The sequence below is a fragment of the Psittacula echo genome (genome assembly GCF_963264785.1).
Source record: "Psittacula echo genome assembly, chromosome: 7".
In the NCBI taxonomy this organism is placed as follows: domain Eukaryota; kingdom Metazoa; phylum Chordata; class Aves; order Psittaciformes; family Psittacidae; genus Psittacula; species Psittacula echo.
In genome coordinates, this window is record NC_137740.1 from 20229721 (window position 1) to 20249556 (window position 19836).

General features: G+C 39.0%; 1 protein-coding gene across 4 annotated transcripts in view; it reads right to left on the bottom strand.

Annotated features, from left to right (window-relative positions):
• MTA1 (metastasis associated 1) overlaps nucleotides 1–19836 on the bottom strand; it is an 82718-nt gene that overhangs the window by 51250 nt on the left and 11632 nt on the right. For all 4 annotated transcript variants that reach the window (XM_080623805.1, XM_080623804.1, XM_080623806.1 and 1 more), the window contains exons 2-5: nucleotides 15537–15604; nucleotides 13101–13194; nucleotides 5326–5452; nucleotides 4795–4858 (exon numbers count right to left, since the gene is read on the bottom strand). In XM_080623805.1, the coding sequence (XP_080479931.1) occupies nucleotides 4795–4858; nucleotides 5326–5452; nucleotides 13101–13194; nucleotides 15537–15604 (353 nt within the window). The remainder of the gene's footprint in view (nucleotides 1–4794; nucleotides 4859–5325; nucleotides 5453–13100; nucleotides 13195–15536; nucleotides 15605–19836) is intronic.

The window sequence follows — 19836 nt, forward strand, 5'->3', positions numbered from 1 at the left end:
AGACACAAAGCCCCAGACAACCTCTGTGGCCTCTACTGGACTTGCTCCAGTATGTCAGTATCACTCTCATGGTGGAATGCCTGAAGCTGGACATAGCACTCCAGAAGTGGTCTCACAAGTGATGAACTGGGGGGATGAAACTCTTCCCTCCATCTGCTCGCTACACTCCTGCTAAACTAGACCAGAATGTACTTGGCTTTCCTTGTCACAGATGCAGTGCTGACCAACTTCTTCTCCACCTCCATCTAAGCTTAAATCACCATGTCTCCTTCAGCTTATTACTGGGAGAAGGCCAGCAGATTTGGCAGCAGCAGTAATCAGCTGCAGGTGGCAATACATTAATTTGCTGCTTTTGTTTAAACAGAAAAAAAAAGCCAAAAAAGCTGCTTAGCCTCTGTTACTTGGGTGTGTAAAATTAAAGCAAGAATTCATAGCAGAACAAGAATGTCCTGCCAGAGTGAAGAAAGAAAACAGCCAAAACTTTAACTACTTAAAAGTGCACAGTACAAGTAATTTAACTTTTCTGCATGGATAAGTACTTAACTGTAGCTATGGAGTTATGCTCCACGAATGTGTAGTGGGGATATGGGACAGGAAGAGAGCTCTGACAGGTCAAGAAATAAAAGATCTTTCATAACCTCTGTCCACAGCAACACTATCACCGGGAAAGAAAAGCGTTTCTGAAGAGAAACACTGGGTTATGCGTTTCACCATTTTTCACATATCAGGTTTCTGGCTCATTTTCCTTTTCCCTGTATTTCTGTGTCAATAGCAGGCACCCTGTTTAAACACATCTCATTTCATGCTCACCTCATTTTCCCTTTCCCTATATTTGGTATGTGTCAACTGCATGCAACAAAAATGAGGACAAAACCAGCATCAGTTTCAAGCCCTGTTCATCTTCATGAAGAGGTGGCAAGGGAAAAGAGTCTCCCAATCTGTTATACAAAGCCCGAAAAAGGAAGAGTCACTGTAAGTTTCCCCAGTAATATGGCAAAAATTCTGCAGGCTAGGGCTTCTAAGGTACATACTAGTTCTGATCCCCAGTCCTGCACATTACACACATCAATCCAAGACTGGTATCACACTGGTAAGGTTTCTCATGTTTTCTTTACATGCGTAATGCACCCAGCATCCAATTATAGCATGTTACAGAGTGTTAAACCTGGTAACTCTGTTTTCTGCTCCAATTTTAATAAAAAAAGGTCATTTTTCTGGGCAGAGATCATCTTTGGAAGGGAGGGAAATAAAGCCAAAAAAGAGCCAAGCAAGCAAGCCAAACCTGCTTTGCCACCTAAGAAAGCTACTGCATGAAAACTATGACCTTTGAAGCACAGCACAAGAGACAAGACAGAAACTAATAGCAGTCTCCTCCAGCAAAAAACATGTCACTTCTCCACCATAAAAACATGAACTCCAAGGGCAAGAACAATCTCAAATTATGTTACGATTAACAGGATAGAAGTTTGCAAAATGCTGTTCCGGTACCCAGCCAAGTCAATTGGAAGGGCTGTCTGTGGTTGGGTTTGAGGAGGTGGGATTCAGTTGCATCCTAAATGATATTTCTGACTTCTACTCCCAACAGGTACCAGGGTCAAATCTACTTACAGATAGAAGGGAGCTCCAGAGTATACGAAAAGTAATTTATATTATGGCTGTGTAAAGAAATCTGGGTCTCTTGCTCCCTGTCATATACAAAGTTCAAGATATTACAATATTTTGAGAATGTATCATTGCATAAATAAAATGAAGGTAAAGCTTTTGTCTCACAAGACTCCAGGTTATAAATATAGCCTTTTATTTATTCAGCAGTAAAATACCTAACTCTAGCACAAAGTATATGCAGTGCAACATTAATGCGTTTCAGGCACGCTGCCCAGCAAAAACGCAAACCAAACACTGTAGCATAAACAACACAGTGGGCCCCAAGAAAGGCCAATTAAGTTAAGTCTTTGCCAGGGAAAGCCATTCATTGTGGAGGGGTTTTCTCCCATGGTATTCGACTGCGAGATGCCTTATTGCTTCTTTTTTATTGATTATCACTATGAATTTTCTCTACAAAATAAACCCCATCCTTCTCTACCAGCCTCAGGTCCTATTCTTGTACTTTGCCCAATTTTGTCTCGAACCAAGCATGTCCTATGAAAAAAATAAAAGCCTCTCAGCTCTTCTCCCCAGCCAGAGCCTCCTCAACTGAGGAAAAACTGAAGTTTAAAGGCTAAACGTGAATACAAGAACAGGGTGTAATCCCCAGATGGAATGCAATCCCAGTGCCACCTTCTTCCATGAAAGCATGAAATTCAGTTCATGCAACGAGTGGGATTTCTGAAAACATTATTAAATGTCAGTTTAGTGCCAATGCAAACTATGATTTAAGGAACAAAGCAGATCCTTGCATACTCTTGTATGTGTGAACTCCCGATCACCACTATGCAATAAGAACAATTTTTCAGAAGAGTTTCACAAGAATTGTGATGTTCACGACAAAATAACATGGTTCTTCAAAATTCTCCATGTTCATTTCAGCTGTCAAAACTGCATATGCTGAGTTTGCAACAGTGAAGAAAAAGACTTCTCTCTTTTAATTTCAGATCCCAGACAACACCCAACATGTTTGGAAAGATTAAAGTGACCTGCCAAGAGTTAAAATTAAACCATGACTTTCTACTTCTCCAGAGTGTTAGACACACAATCTCAGAGCTTCCCTACCCAAACCTCTAGGCCACCTAAGCTATAGCCAAGAACGAAAGCCACAAAGAAACTGTAGAAGAACCGGAGAAAGAAAACAAGCTCAAAGTCAAAGTACAGTACAGAAATACTGGTTATTTCATAACAGCTTGCAAACTTATTTTCATTAAGTCAGTGTGGCTGAGGGGGGAAATGTATTTTAACTAGAGAGCACTTTATTTTTAGGGGGGATACCAAAAGGAATGGAAATGTCAGACATGCACCCAGCAGGCAAAATTCACACAAGCCTCTGGATATATCTGAGCAGAGCAGTAAAATTGATGGTACAAATAGTTTCCTGCAGAATAGAGAAATCAAATGCTTTTGCCATAACTGGCTATGCCCTTCTCTTGATCTCCATGGGAATTCAGTATCTACAGGAAATTCAAGTTTTCCAGTTGCTTTTTCTCTTTTTCTTCCCATTCCTCACTCCTGCTACAAACCCAATTTTGCCAGGTACAGTAAAAATGTCAGTGCTGGTCCCCTTCAGCCTGCTCTCCAAATGTAACGGAGCAATCTTCCTGAGGAAAATGACAAAGGGTGGAAGGAGAAAAACAGATAACACAAATGTAATTTTGCTATGCTTACTATCTCCTTAAAATTTTCCATCTACATGTTTAACCTCCCTTGAGGCAGACAGCCTCAGGCTGAAAACCTGCTTTTAGTGGTCATAACATATAAGAAATCAATCAACAAATTCCCTAAAACTGCTTAGGCTTTATTGACAAAAGCCATGTTAAAAAAAAACCCAACCAAAAAAACCGAAAAAAACCCCCAATCCAACAACAGAACAAAACAAGGCCTGAAACATTTTGGAAGTAAATAATGGATTAAGAACAGAGACAGGGGAAAGAAACAGTTCATAACAATACCATTCAGGGCTAGGAATTCACCAGACAACAACTATCTCTTTCTTAATCTCTTCACCCTCCACCCAAGCACATTTGTGTTCCTGAGCTTTCAATTCCTTTACCATCTGTCCAAGTTAGTTTGCATCACAGCAAAATACCATGTTAAGTGACAGGACACATTCAGGGAACTCTCTCATTCTGTGAAATCTCTAAGTGCCTGCTCAGTTTTAAAAATAACCTGCATCACTCATCTTGCATTTTGAGAGTTCAAAAGGATGAAAAAGAGAAATTTCTTTCTATTCCTACATATGCAACCAAGCAGTTGCATGATTAGAGGAAGCCAGCTCCCTTCCCTGTCTCAAGGTACCTACCTGTAACATTAGCAGTAATAAAAATGTGTTGGGAGCAACTGAGAATAAACACTACTTAAAAGCTGGATACTAGCAAATCAAAAATAATTTCAGTTTAACCTTTTCATTCAAAGTGGCATATCCTGGGCTGCTAGCTGGTTACAAACATTTCTGAATACAATGTCCCTTGCTTGATGCACTGCCATTTGGCAGCCCTGAACAGACTTGAGATGTTTCTGGTTTCACATTCCAAAGAGAAACCTGACTATTTAATCTCTGTGCTTTGTTTAAAATTCCCTTAAACCAGAATATCAGATTTAATTAATCTTATGCTTAAATAACTACTAAAGAAAGCTAAAAAGTGACTTTAAAAGAAAGGCCAACTATGAGACAGAGACTCCTTGCAAAAAAAAAAAGATCCGTTTTCTCCTTGTTTCTTAAAGGCTGGTGATGACTGTTACCCTACTGGTTTTAATTACAAGATTTCCTCTCTTGTATAACATTTTAATGTTTTCAAATGCAAATCTAATGCTTGCAGGTGTATTCAGTTTCTGCATCACCCACCCTGTCTCATCTCGGGCATTAGGCTTCAGGTTTGAATTCTGAGGCTGCGAGGAGCAAGTAAGGCTCTCTTTACAGAAGGACAGGCAGCCTGAAGTTACAAGGATGTAAACAACAGGTTTGGCCTTTAGATGGACAGAGTTCTATATCAGAATGAAGGAAGCCTAAAACTTCCCACTGTCAATGCCCAGTATATGTAGAAATAAAAGAACCACCTTCTTTTAGAAAACCTGCAAAAAGCCACCAATCCTAGATTGTGCCAGAATAAACTGTTCAAGGTTGACAATTCAGAAAACAGTCCATACCTCACGTTCCAGATATGATTTAAGGGACTCTGTCTCATTTAACAGAGTAACACTGCATTTGCCTCTAAAAAAAGAGAAACACATTTTATGAAAAAACATCTTAAATGCTCATGTGATTCACAAGACCATATTACTGAAGTTGTAAACATAATTTAATCTTACACTGAAGAATACTTTAATAATACTACTACTGATACTACTACTACTGATACTACTACTACTGATACTACTACTGCTGATACTACTACTGCTGATACTACTACTGCTGATACTACTACTGCTGATACTACTACTGCTGATACTACTACTGCTGATACTACTACTGCTGATACTACTACTGCTGATACTACTACTGCTGATACTACTACTGCTGATACTACTACTGCTGATACTACTACTGCTGATACTACTACTGCTGATACTACTACTGCTGATACTACTACTGCTGATACTACTACTGCTGATACTACTACTGCTAATACTACTAATACTACTAATAATAATAATGCACTGGAAGAAAGCAGCCATTACCTAATGTGTGTGGCTGGCAGAGATTCCAGCTGTCGTGAGAGAAACAACTCACGATGTCGTAGCTGATGCTTCTGTTTCTCTGGTAAATCAACCATTTCTGGATTTTCCATCTCTTCTTCCATTTCTCCTAGTTACAAAGAGACAAAATTGATAATCAAGAACAGTGCAAGTATCTATTCTGAGCCAAACAGGATGAGTTGCTCCAAAACCTTTGCTAAATAATTCACATTAAATCTAACTTCATCTGAATCCATATTTCAGCCAAGTGAATAATTAGACAATTAGCATAAATCCTTTAAAGATGCCTGTGAAGAACTGCATTGGGATCAAAGCATTCCAGGTACACACAGGTCATACTGGGACACCAAGCTGAAAGTCACAGACTATTCTATGGTTCTATCTGCTACTGACAGACAAGCTCTGAGGAGAGCTGTCCTTGGAGACCCCATCACTGCTCTGACAGATTCATCAGGAAGAAGATAACACACAGCAACTGAGGCAGTAAAAGCAATGTCTTTCCTCTGCCAAGCACCAGCTATCTTACACCCTACTCCTCTTTTAGGATATCACAGACTCTTCCATTCTGACTTCAACAGCTTTTGCAGAAAATGCCCCCTGAAAAGGATAGTTTATTTATTTAGTGTATTTTATTCTCTTTACCCCAACCACAGCCAAGGGATCACAGCACAAGACCAAATGCCTAAGGCCAGTCTTCCAAGCCACTCTACCCTACCATACCACACGTATCTGAATGCCATGCTGCTGCATTTCAAAAGCTTGCTTTATTCTGGTGTCACGATTCACCACGTCTGGCTTTGAGCTACCCAAGCTCCATCCAATCAGTTTTTAAATGAATGCCATAAGTAAATATATGAAATCACATCTACACCAATACACAACTGATTCAAAATATCTTGAGGCACCTTTCTTGTAAGAAATAAATTGTTACTATATTTTGTGTTCATTAGCAAGTATCCTCTCAATTATGTAAGACAAAGCTGTAAAAGGCAAAATACCCCCCCTCAAAAAAACACCAACCCCCCACCCCCCAGAAAAAATGTGCAAAGCTTCTTCATGATGAAGGACTTCAAAAGAAAATACCAAGCTTTCTCCTCCCCTAAGAAATTAAGGCAGTTACTGTATTTTCTGAATCCACTGAAAGAAACAGAAAAGTTTCCAAGACTGTAACAGAATGAGCTGTAAAGTCTCATGCATGAATCGTAAAACTCTAATTTTACAGCAGGAGTACTCTCAAAGAGCAGACTTATGCCTGCAAGCTTAATCCAACAGTTGTTGCCAAGAAACATTTCTAGTCAGAAACACAGTCAGGCACAGTTATGATTTATATACCCTTAAGATTAGTTAACTATAATCCTCACAGTTATCCTAAAATAAAGCAAACAGAAAGGAGAGATCTCCATTTTATAAAACACTGAAATTGCACTCAGTTTTAAACAGGCCACCATTACACTGAAGGGGGTGACATAAAATTATGTACCCTTCGGGTTCCTCCCAGTTTATCACTGTTTTATTGTCCTGGAAAAAGACCTGTGGTTTACATGCCCCTCAGGTAAGCTGTTCCAGAAAGGAAGGAAAAAAATAGTAGCATAATTAAACCTGACTGCAACATACAATAGCTCTTATGCCACATGAGCTGTTAAGCATACAGCAGTATGCACTTACATTTTAATATTTTCCTAGGAACTAGAACAACACATTTACATTTGTGCCACGGTTTCATGGTTCTGCAATTTATTTACTGAAGTGGATTCTGTTTAAGCTGAAAATTAATATTGTGATTGATGACCTACACTATAAATATACCAGCAGTAATCCACAAACAAGTCAGTTTAAGTTCCAAGATAGCTTGCCTTAAAACCAAAGGATACACAAATGAAAAGGCATTCACGCCTGCACTTACAACAGTTTTGGATAATGAGAGGAGTGCACTGTGTAATGCAGGAAAAATACCATAAGGAGCAACCTAAAATACTTAATATCTTCAGTATATTTAATAACCTAAAGGGGAAATTACATTTAAAGAAAAAATATATATAGCAACCACTTTTTGCCAATCAAATCTCTAAGCAAAATGAAACCACCCAGCACAACCAAGCTAATCTTGGGAACTGCATCCCTTCAGTTAGGCTCGTCTTCCAACTACTGTTTTATTTATGAGCCCAGCTTTTGTAATAAAATAAGGAAGGTGGGAAGCACGCGTTTTCTTCTTATGCCAGCCCTGCTATGCACAGCCTTTCAAAATAAAAATGCACAATACTTTTCTTCTTAAAAACATTAAAGACATTTCTACAGCTAACAACTCCCTCACACTCAGAGATAAAATTGTCATAGTTCCCAAAGACAGATTTAGGAATATTTCAAGAAATGACACAAACAAATCTACACAAGCATCTTCCCTCCTTTTTCACAGCCATGATTCAGTACTGAAGAGAATGAACCTAGTAAATAATTTTGGAACCAAAGGAAAATGGAGAGAATACAGGACTGGATCCAGTATGGGTTGTGAGAAATAAGGACCATGGTCTTAAAAAAATATAAAAATATACATAAGAAATCTTTTCAGAAAGAGTTGCCTGCATTTTTTACAGTACTGCAGAAAAAGTGGGATGGGCATACAGAAGGTGCAGTATATTGGGACTTCAATCCTCTCACAAGGCTCTACTTTAAAAATTAATCTCTCTGCTTGATAGATGTGCTTGTGCAGGTTTAAAACTAAACATTTAGTCTTAATACAAACAGTAATATATCAGCTATGCAGAAGTAGCCAGTGGAATGCTGCAAGGAGTGTATTAGATTAAGTATTATTTGATATTTGACGACAGAATCATTAATAGTGCATTAAACAAAGCTTGAAGATGACTTACACTGGGAACAAGAGACAGGCAGATTGGACACAAACAGCAAGACTCATGTGAAAGCTAACATGTATGGGGAAAAATAATTAGAGTAAACCTGGAGTTGACAGAAGAAACCCAAGAGGCAGCAATTGTAATTTAAAACGGCTGGGTGTCTGAGATGTGAAATTAAACATCAGTATTTGCTAGACACAGAAAGAATAGCAATTTGCTATAGATCAGATTGGGCTCTACAACATAGGTAGAAAGCACCAGCTCTTTCTCTGCATTCTGGGTGTTGTACAAGTAGCTACATGGCAGAATTCAAAAACACACAAATGCAAACAAGGTACAGAAATTAGGTTTAGAGAGCACAGCAGGTTGTCCAGCTTGGGAGACAGTCTCGAAAGACTGTCACAGGAGAATTAGTTAGCATGGTTATCACTAACAAAACATGTAAAGAGAAAAGAAAAAAAAAATTAGGGTCAAAACACTGGGAAACACAGTAAAGCCAGCACTAGTGACCTGCGTAACAGTTCCTTTGGTAGCAAAGGAAGTGTCAACTTAGAGCTTAAACGGCTCAAACTAAGCAGCCTTGAAGGACATTACGGAAGTGTTGCATATGACGAAATGAACAGTATAACACCACATTCCTTCTCCTAGGTCCAGTTTCAAACGGCCTATGTTAAGCCTCAGCCTTATTAATTTTCTCGCTACAAAAAAATCCAGATATTGATTCTTAGCTATAGAAAATATCATGAAAGTTTTAACTAATAGAAATACTTATACCTTGACACTTCAGAAGGAATTTGCTACATTATCAAGACATCACACTACAATCCCTTCCAAAATGTCTTGCGACCATCTTTTGCAGCCATGGCTGCGATTACAGGTAGCATACAGAGCAAACAGACACCATTTGGGGCACTTAGCTCATCTTTCCTCACTGCACCAGCCCTAGAAGAAAAAAAACACAGTTTCCTCCTCTCAGCAACAACAGAGCCAAAGTGCCATTAGTGGATTAATGAATTTGACTCCTCTTAAATCTGCATATGTGGTGTTGGGAGAAAATAGAGAAAGGGAATAAAATGAAATAAATAAATAAAAATAACTAATTTGTGAAGCTATTGCCAAGCTGCATTTAGACTGGTGTTATCTAAAGTTAAAACACAACAAAACCCAAACAAACCCCAAATTCAACAGCCCCCCTACCTGCTCAGGCACAGAGGTCTCACGGACTGATTGAGCAATGGCACTTCACTGCAGCAACACATATTTTTAGAAGCTTTGGCGTTTAAAAAAACCATGCTGCCATGTGTGCCTAGCACCCAAACATCAGCTGCTGAAAACTAATCATAAACCCACCAAATTGGCCAGCAATAACTTACCAGTTCTCAAACCACTACCAACTAGTCACTCATTGTTTTACAAATCAGAATAAACATTTTCAATGAAGCAAAAACTGCGGTCATAAGACAGATCACAACCATCTGGAGATGGGTGGGGGTGGATCATTAGAAGGGAGGATAGGAGGTTGTATTCCTGCAGTTGGAATACTTCTAGTTAATTATACAAGACATTATATAGAAACTACATATATATAAAAAATATAGTCACAGCATCCAACAGTCGCTTGAGGAGTAAACCATCTTTATTACTTCTCTTCCCTCAAGTTCTGCTTGCAATCTTGTTTGCACACATTTGTCTTAAACCACTACAAAGTCTCTGGGCAAGAACACTGAACAGTCTCCTACTGGCGAAGCAGGTTCATTTCAGAAAGAGGTGGAGAAATTCCCTAGAATAATTTGTGAGGTCATTAAAGAGGTCACTATTTAAAAAAAAAAAAAAAAAAAAAAAAAAGCTAACAATGTATGGAAGCCTTTATAAGGCTGAAAGATTTATAGGACAGACCAGACAAGCTTTCTATCATATGATAAAAATAGTAAGATCACAGACCAAATCCAAGAATCAGGTTGCATACATCAGGTGCTAATCGACAGTCACCAGCTATAGAATAAGGTGCTCCCAATTCATTTCTCTTTATAAAGAATAATGAGAAAAGACAAGTTATCTCAGACTTGTCTGTTTCAGATATCTGATGGATTATACAAGTTAAGGCATAAGTGGGTTTTGCTTTGTTGGTTTTTTTTTTTTCCCCTTTAAATCTTGCAGCATTCATTTCACAATCACATCTTTTTCCTTCCTTTATTCTAATATTACAAAATAAACATATATTTCTCCCATCACGCTCTGGCCATATCTTGCCATTACTTGGTCTCCTGACGCATTGATCTCAACAGTAGGTCTAAAATAAAGGCATCTTAAACAGAAGACTGTGTGAATCCAGAAATGTCTGCAGTCAGAATGCTCCATTAATCAGCTGAACAAAGGCAGTTAAAAGATCAGCGATGCAGATACGTACATCTACTGCAAATGCATCAAAATGAGGCAACAGGAGACTTTATGGAAATGAACTCAAAGTCAATGACAGTGTCGATATCTGTACTAGAATCTTAACATCCACAAAATTCAATTTCATTATATCATGCAGGTTGTAGATGGCATTTTTTTTTCAGAATAAAGAACTAACGCTGCCCAAAAGCTTAATTTTATTCTCTTCTCCCTCTGTACAAAGAACGGAAGCCACATAACAGCACATCTATCTAAATAAATGAAAGCCATTTAGAAGCAATTTTATTCTGCAGCAGACACATACTGGAAAAAAAATGTTAGTTACTAATGAAATTTACACTAAGAGACAGCCTCAGTTGTTTCTGGTGGTTCTATTAATATGATTGTGTTACTGAAGAATTTTACTGTCTTTCAAACACCTATGAATATGAACAATGAATTATTTGTTAGCATTAAAAGAAACCCTTCAATTTCTTATCACAAGAAAATCAGCCTTTGCAGGTTCAAAGAGCATTTATATGAGTTCAAATACTTCCCACTTTCAGCCTCAAACATGCATTTCTTTGAATCATTCCTACCTGCTTCCTTTTACTAAATCTAGTGAAGTGAGACACAGATGAAGGAATCAATAGTCACGTTTATGGTGAAGCTCCTACTAAGCTTCAGTATTCTCTGATAAAATGAGTACTGTGCACTGAAGAGATACCAAAAAAGCTTTGCTACCACAGTTCTGCAACATAGCCAAATCTCATCTCAGTGCCATGTGACTTTTCTCCCAAGGTATGGTTGCAATGGAGGGACTTATTTGGACTTGAAACTACAACACAAAACATTGAAATTTATCAACAAGGGGCTAGTTTTGCTGCATGCTTTCCCCAATGGCACTACAGCACTGAGAACACAGCAAGACATAATATTGTTAAAACTGAGTATCTGATTTAATCTGATTTAATCAATCCCCATACAGTCCAGCTATGTAAATCTCCATTACATATACATCACAGTCTATTCATATGTACACCAAGAAACACACTAAAAAACAATGCTGCTTGGCAGCCAAGTCATAATATTGATATGCCCAGATCTGATTGCTTCTTTTTCATTAACGTATGTGCGTTGAATTACACGGATTGATATGGTTGTCCATGCTTTTTGCTAAATTTTAAAAAATTTGAACTCCACTATATGTAAGCAAAAACAGTTTAGTAATTCCACCCGCTTAGTCTTTTGCTCCCTTTAAACATGTCTGGTTTCATAACTGTTTTGTTAGTACTGTATCCATCATTTTGCAAGGATGGAACAAAAGAGATGAATTGACAGAGGAAGGTGTAATAAAACTAGATCTAATCCTCGCTGGCAACTAAAATGGAGTCAAACGGGCTGGAACACCCCCGATCAAGTGCTCAACATCACTATTTCTTCTCTGAAGACAGATACTCTCCATGCAAGCCAGCAAGTGTGCCCCACTCTCCTCCTTTCTAATTTATAATGTGCAGATCTACAGCAGCTGCTTAGCTATTGGGGGTGGGGAGGTTGGGGGTGGAATTTGTGGGGGTTTTTTTTAAACCATCCGAATTTTTTTTGCAGTATATTGCCTGACAGATTTATATAGGCAAGCATCTAATCTGTACTGACACAGAACTATTTTCTGCATGCATTTTCTAGCATTTTAAAACTGTTTCTATAACTGAAAGAGAATCATAACACTAAGTTTTTGTTGAGAACTAAGTTTCCATCTCTTCTCAGCAAGGTACCTCACATGTCTTTGATCTCCTCAGGAGAGGAGTAAATGCCAACCTAAGTTAACTATCCTAAAAAATAATAAAAATCAAGAAATTAGTTACATGGCACACAGGCAAGGGGGGCTGATGTGAGGTAGCATGAACAGCTCCCTGGATTTTATAACAGTTCGATTTCATGCTTTTTAATTAATTAATTTTTAAGTAACTACGGCATTCAAAAGAAGTTTTCAAGTCTCCTCTTAGCCCAGCCATTCTTTTTCCTAACAAAAGGACTTGAAATATTCAAAATACTGAAAGCACGTTCTGAAATTCAGTGCTTTTAAAGTGTGTATACTGAGCATGCTCAAACGATAGCTGTGTCACTACAAAAAATATTATTAATGCTGGAATTTAAAGAGAATTCCTGTTACCCAAGTTTCAGGTTGGTTTCCTATGATCAGTCTATCTACTCATAAAAAAAAGTGTGAGTTGTGTTTTTTGGGGGGTTGTTCGCTTTGTTTCTTTTTTAATCTATTAATCAAACCAAATAATTAGAAGTAATATATGAGACAGGGAGAATACTTCTTCTCATCCACAAAATGAAGAAATTCACTTTTGTGAAGCAAGTAGGATGACTTTACTCAGCCCCAACTGAAAACTTAGGTCCTGTCTGAGATTAATATGGACATTTAAGAATAATAATACTGATACTTGTAATTATAACATTAAAGTTCTATCCAAGTTTGGCAATTTTGTGTAGAAGAAATCTGAACACAAACAAGCTTACTTGCATGTTTGTCTGCCAATACAATCAGTGTACTTGATATGTCTCTTCTTCTGTAGAAGCATACCACCTTTGCTTCCACATTTCCATTGGCAGTCTGAAACAGGAAAAGAGAAAAATTGAGCACAAATCCAGGACTGAACTGTACGTGCACCAAACAACAAATATCATACATAATGTGGAATTTTGTACAAGAGCTACATAGCTCTTGTACCTTCTACCTTCTAGCACTCTCCAGCTGCACACACTTAATCTAACAACACAGAGACTGGTGTAATCCATTCCAGGGTAGGGAAACAAAGTTTGGCCTTTTCCTCCTAATTGTTTCTGTGGGATCATCATTTTCAGCAGTTACAGATGTTTCAAGGGGCAAGAAATACCACCTACCTGCAGTTACAACATATTTACATGCCACTTTCGTATTTTTCAGGTAATGCCTACATTAAGTAGAACTCAAAAGCATTTTTAAAATCCTAATAAAAAAAAAGCTGTGAAACATAACAACAGAATTCATGTTCAGGCTGTTCTCTAAACTCTGTTGGATAGTAGGAAAGCAAAAGAACTCAGCCATTATTACTTTCACAAAAGGTTTTCTTTCCCTGACAGCACTGGTGACCTAAACAATGACCAACACAAAAAAACATTCAAAAAGGAGAACCAAGGAAACTGCACCAGGAAATAAACTCTAAACCATTGACAACATACAAAAAGGTCCGAATTTTCCAAAGGTTTGGGATTTTTTTCTTAAAACTCTTAAAATGTGATCATCAATTACTTGTAAGATGGCACCTCCCAAATTGTGAAAGTGCATTTATACAAACTCTGGGGAAAATACACCTACTGGTGTGTAACAGCCAACCTACTGTGTCTAAAATAAATCGGCAAATAATTACAATGTAACTTCAAGGAGTTGTATCCTACTACTGAAGAGGCCTTGAAAACCAGGATGATGGTGCTCAGCTTCAGAAACTAGAAGCTTGTGGCCAAGACGTGAATGGAGGAAATGTTTCATCTTTTATACTATTGGTTTCCCTAGCACAATGAAAGGAAAGGGAAAAAAAAATCCCCAAAAAACAACAAACCCCAACAATCGACACAAATATTTGCCCTTGCAGCCCAACAGGTTTTGGTACAGAGCCTGAGGAACTTCCACCCTTTTCTGTTAAATAATTCAGAACTTCTGAATTTTGAGGAACTAAAACACAAAGGCAGGACCCGTCTTGCTAAAACACAGATAGTTACATTGCAGAATTCTGTATTTCATTTAATTGCCCAAACTTCATTTACACTCAGTGAAAAAAAAAGGCAACTCAAGATACACAATTCACTTCAACCTGAAAGACTTACTTCAAAGTATGAATTGGGGAAACTACAGCTCAAGCAAGAGTTGCACCAAGATGAGACACCCAGGCTGGAAGGTCTTTTTTTCTCAAAGAGGGGAAGAATGAAGAAGGAAAGAAGAGCAGAAAACAACTCTTTCCTAGAAAGTGGTCAGTACCCTGTAACTGGTGGAATACAGCTATTGATACCCTCATGACTATGGATCCACTGGGAACATTTTAAGAACCTGATCTTGCTTCATGAGTGGATGAGAGACAAAAGTATTTCTGCAAAAGACCTCCAATAAAAGCAGGGGCTACAAGGATATCCTAGCCTTCACATTCTTTCTTTGTCATTAGATTGATGCGTTTTCTCTTCCAAATAGCTGTTTCAGAAAGACCTGGTTTTCCATCACTGGTGGCTGAAGAAAAAGATCTAATTTTAGTCAGTTAATTTAAATTTAAATCCAAACCAGTAATGTCATATTCCTTTGGGGGCACGGAGAGACTGCAGTGGACACACTGGTACTAAACCTGAGAAAGCGGCATGTTTAGAATACAGCTAACAACTTCAGAACACTCTCCCCCACCCCTTATATAGGTCAAATTTCAGCATCGAGAACTTCAGCTGGCTTCCCACACACAAGCTACCATGCTTCCCTTTTAGATACAATAAAAAGGAAATCTGGCAGATGAAATGACACACTGGCCCAAAGACAACCAGCAAAGACAAAGTCTGAGGAAGCAGATAATAGCTCCCAACCTTCCTGTTGAACAAGCCTCCCCAAGAAAGATCAAATTACAAAACCCTCCATCCTCTAGGCAAACTATTATCTTCATATCACATGATCCTGGCACAGGATTGAAGAACTGCAGAAATCTCCTGCCCTACAGGTGGGCATAACCACCTTGAGAATGACCTATCATTGACACGCAGTCCTTTCATACCTAAAGAGAACAATCCAGCAGGTCTCAAAGCATTCCAGAAAACTATTAGAACAAAAGTATTTTTAAGCTTCTAATTACCAGAGAACTGTTAAAGAATTGTTTTGATTTTAATCAAATCAAACAGATCATAAATTCAATTAACTTCAAAGACTTGATGGAAAAACTTGTTTACCTTATTGAGCTCTTCTATTCTTCGTATCAAATATGGGTTACTTGAAGAATTCTCAAAGTAGACATAATCTGACAAAAAGAAAAAAAGCTCTTTAAAATACGAACTGCTAAAAAAATTGAATCAAAACCTCCCATGCATACCTGTTAGAGACATCACAGCAAATTCATTTCTTGGCACAACCAGTATTTCAAATGCTCCTACCAAATCCAGGATTTTAAGAAAGGAAATAAAACCCCCACACCAGCATAACGAACATTTATTAGTGCAATCTGAAGGCAATAAGCTCACTTTCAGGGGAAAAAAAAATACAATGCTCTACCATTAGCCCTGAAAGCAAATCATATGATCTTCATTCTTTCTCTGACCAGGTTGTTTCCACTTCGACCACACTGTTGTCTTTACTTGCTTTCTCTTCTTATCAAAATCCAACCACTTCTCACCAGCAATACACATGATCTTTCCCTTTCCACTCCAACACATATTACACATTTCACACATATTGTCCATTTACATAGAATACAAACAGTTTCATTCTTTCTTTCTCCTTTATCTTTCTCTCTACTTCCTGGTCTTTTACACTTCCTCCAGAAGCCAAACCCTAAGCCTTAACTGAGGCAAAAAAAGAGGGCTGAATTCACCTCCCTGCTGCAGCCACACCCCCTCGGGTGCTGACCTTGCATACAGATCTAACAACGATTCCTTTGAGACTATTAACTAAATTCAAGACTATTTCCCTTCAGATTTCCCAGCCCATTATTGTTTGGAGTCAGAACTTAGTGGAAAGACCCACAGCCCCTGGGCATGACTTAGATAATCTTCTGCAATAAAGACATTAGCATGATGCTCCAACAAGGAATGGGTTTTTAGCAGTGCTCCCTTTTGTAAACAGAGACAACTACTGACACTGTTAGCATAAATCTCCTCAAAATGCTTGTTAAAAGGGCAGTCAGTATCAGAGATATTCTTATCATTTCCCCAGCTCAGAGGAAGGAGGACATCACTGCTCCTGAAGAGCTGCACCATGAGTTAACCATTCCCCTCTTATCCTCAGGGTGTCCAGGGAGGTACCAGAGCATTCACCCTCCACGTTCTGCAGCAGCCCTTCAAATTCCTCAGGTCGAGCTGCTCAAGCTCCTGACACCGATCTTCTGAGACTATTGCTTTAGCTCCTGTTATCTATAGGTGTCCCTGGAGTTAACATGCCAAGCTACCCGCTATGTGAGACACAGGAGCACAACAGGGACCACTGGCCCAGTGATACAGCAGAAACTGCAGCCTGCACGATCTGCCAACAACTCAAGTGTCTTCATGTTCATTCAACAGGGCTGGCGTGCCTTGGGAGACAGGCCACCAGTTGAGAATCACAGGGGATACAATCCCAAGTGATAAAAAAACTTTCAAGCTCTTGTCTTCCCAAAACCTGTGTCATGTGCCACTAGCAGCAAGGACACCTTGCAATGAAGTCTCAACATGGCCTTGAAGTCGCGAGTGACAAGGCTGTGTGTGATGCCAATCCTCAGACAGTACACACCTGGAGTCATCTAACCATGCATACTGTAACCAGGGCTAATAAAGCATACAAACACTGACTATTTTTTTATATATATAGTTTTTGTGCATTCAGTGCTCCACACTTCTCAGACTGATCCATCAGCCATCTTCACGCACACTAACATGCATGTGAGCGGCTCCAAAACTTCCCTCCCAATTCCCAGAGTTGGGTCTTTCTAAATGTCACTTCCCTGCAGGCTTTAGACTGGAAAATGATCTCATCTAAGGAATTCAGATTGGACATCTGTTTGTAGAAAACAAAGTTACCAGCAACGGTTAAAAAACCCAAGTAACCAGATCCTAAATTTCTATTCCCAAGCACCAAATGGAAAACAACAGGCTCAACATTACTATGACCAACTCTACCAGAAGTCCCAAAACCAAACAGATATTGCTCAGCACCAGCAACAACTGCTGACTGAAACAACAATGATGGGCATTAAGCAATTCACAGATCAGCAGGGTAAAGGGAAATCTTTTTCCCCCACAACAGAACCATCCATGACACAACAAAGGCACTGCAGTGGAGGATGTGGAAGCTTTGAGGTACCTCCATGCTCACTGGCCACTTCTCAAGGCTCCACCACCTGAAGAAAGGATGAGTTCTTTCCCTCCAGCCCCCTCATTACTCCCAAGACAACCTGCTAACCCTCACCTTAGGTAGTTCAGATGAGGCTGATGCAAAAATCCTACATTTGTGAACACCATGACTAAAAATTGAAAGGAAATGTCAATCTCTTCCTTGAAAATACAATCTTGTTAATTCTATGGATTTCAGGTAAAAGCTTTTTTTGCATGCATATATGTGCATATATTCTCACAGACACATTTTCTACCCCAAGTGAACATAAAATCCATTTTTCAGGTAACACTTACTGATTGTAGAATCTGGCATGGATTTAAAGAAAGCTTATCACAGATGAATGGTTTCCAAAGAACAGCTCATGGTGGCATCCAACAGTTTTGAATAATAAACCCCCCAAAACATTTGTTTTGCTCAGCAAAGGAACATCCCCAAACCCACATTCCGTGATCAGCAACTGCAAACAAAGCTCACACAAAACAGCCACCTGCTCACTGCAGAACTGAAGCTGTCCCAAGGGACGCTTCAAGAGCTGACACATGACACAGTGTGGAGGTGCATACTTAGACCAATGCCTGATGACTTCATCATGTCACAAATGCACAGCCTAGTACATCTCATCCACGTTTTAGACTAATGCCACAACTATGTTAAGCGTATCACCAGCAGCTATGCAACTAATGAAGACCTATTTCCCATTACTCAAATTACTTGGAAACAGGTTTCTTCCTCTCTGCAAGTAATGCAGAGTGCCTTGCAAATCACATAAACCAGAATGCGAGCAGATCAGAGGGGAGTAATCTGCATTTTTCACAGAGATTTTACATGCTTTAACTAAAATTAAAATGCTACCCTGCACAGAGAAATGCTTGAATTACTCAGTGTTCCACACATGTAACAAGGAAATTACAAGTTCAACAAACCACTCTCCAAAATGATGCATAAGCAGGGAAGAGCACTCTTAAAATTATTCCACAAGAAACAAAAAAAATGAAGGTTGGTTTCCTGCACACCAGGTTTAAAAGATGCCTAAACCAAGCTCCACTGACCCCTACACTCCAAAATACGTCCTTTCCCCATGAGCTGCAGTTCCCCTTCATCTCCAGCTTCCTCCCCATACCATGGAAAAGCATCCTTCTCATACTGCCTACCCAGCTAACACTATTCCTTTTGCTTTCAGGACAGTAGCTACAACTGCCTACACACGCAGATGCACTGGGTAACAGAAATCCTCTACAGTGTCCCAGCAATCCAGTTTACAATGGGGGACATCCTGTATGTGCACAAGCGCCTGAATCTTTGTGCCCTAGCCTAAAACAGAGTATAGGGAAAGAGACAAAATTAACAGACCCCTAAACAACAGGAAGAAACGCATCTTAGCTCCTGCCACAGAACAGGAAGGAAAGAGTACACTAAAAAGAAATATAGGGTCTAGGGACAGAAAAGTAGAGCCTCATAGCAAACAAAGCAAGTCAGACCCTTCAATTAGCAATCCTTGCTAATTTATTTGCTTTCCTACTTACACAATTGAAGAAAAGGGCTAGCCTATCCACTTCACAGCCCACAAGCACAGCGTGTGTCCTTACAAACCACAACCACCATAAAACACATGAAGCTCACTCCTTACCACCAAACTTCCAGAACAAAGATTGGCTCAGGCTGGCAATTCAATCCCATACCTTCACAACAGCTTGCAGTTTAAACTCACAGTCCCTGAATTAATCAGCCATGCATCCACATCACTGTAATTAACAGCATCACTCATGCACATTACAGAATCATCTGTGATAACGCTAAAACAATGACTGAGGATCGTGGCAATACCATAAGATAGTAGGGATCATCACACATATCATAACCTTCTGACTAAAACTCAAGATGTTTTTCTTCCTTTTGCCTACACTACTACAGAGTAGAAGTACCTCCATACATAAATCTACCCCGAAACCCTTTATATCTCATAATATTTTTTTCCTGAAGTTGAGAAAAATGCATAACTTACTAGAAAGTGATGCTGTATTACACAGGTACTGAACTGCTGGAACACACAGAAAGGAGCATACTTGCAACAGAATGACAGCCTACAGAAATTTTCCACAAAGGCAGTAAAACAATTGTTCTCAATTAGCAGTAAACAAACTTCCTTTTTGCTCTCACACCCTTTTA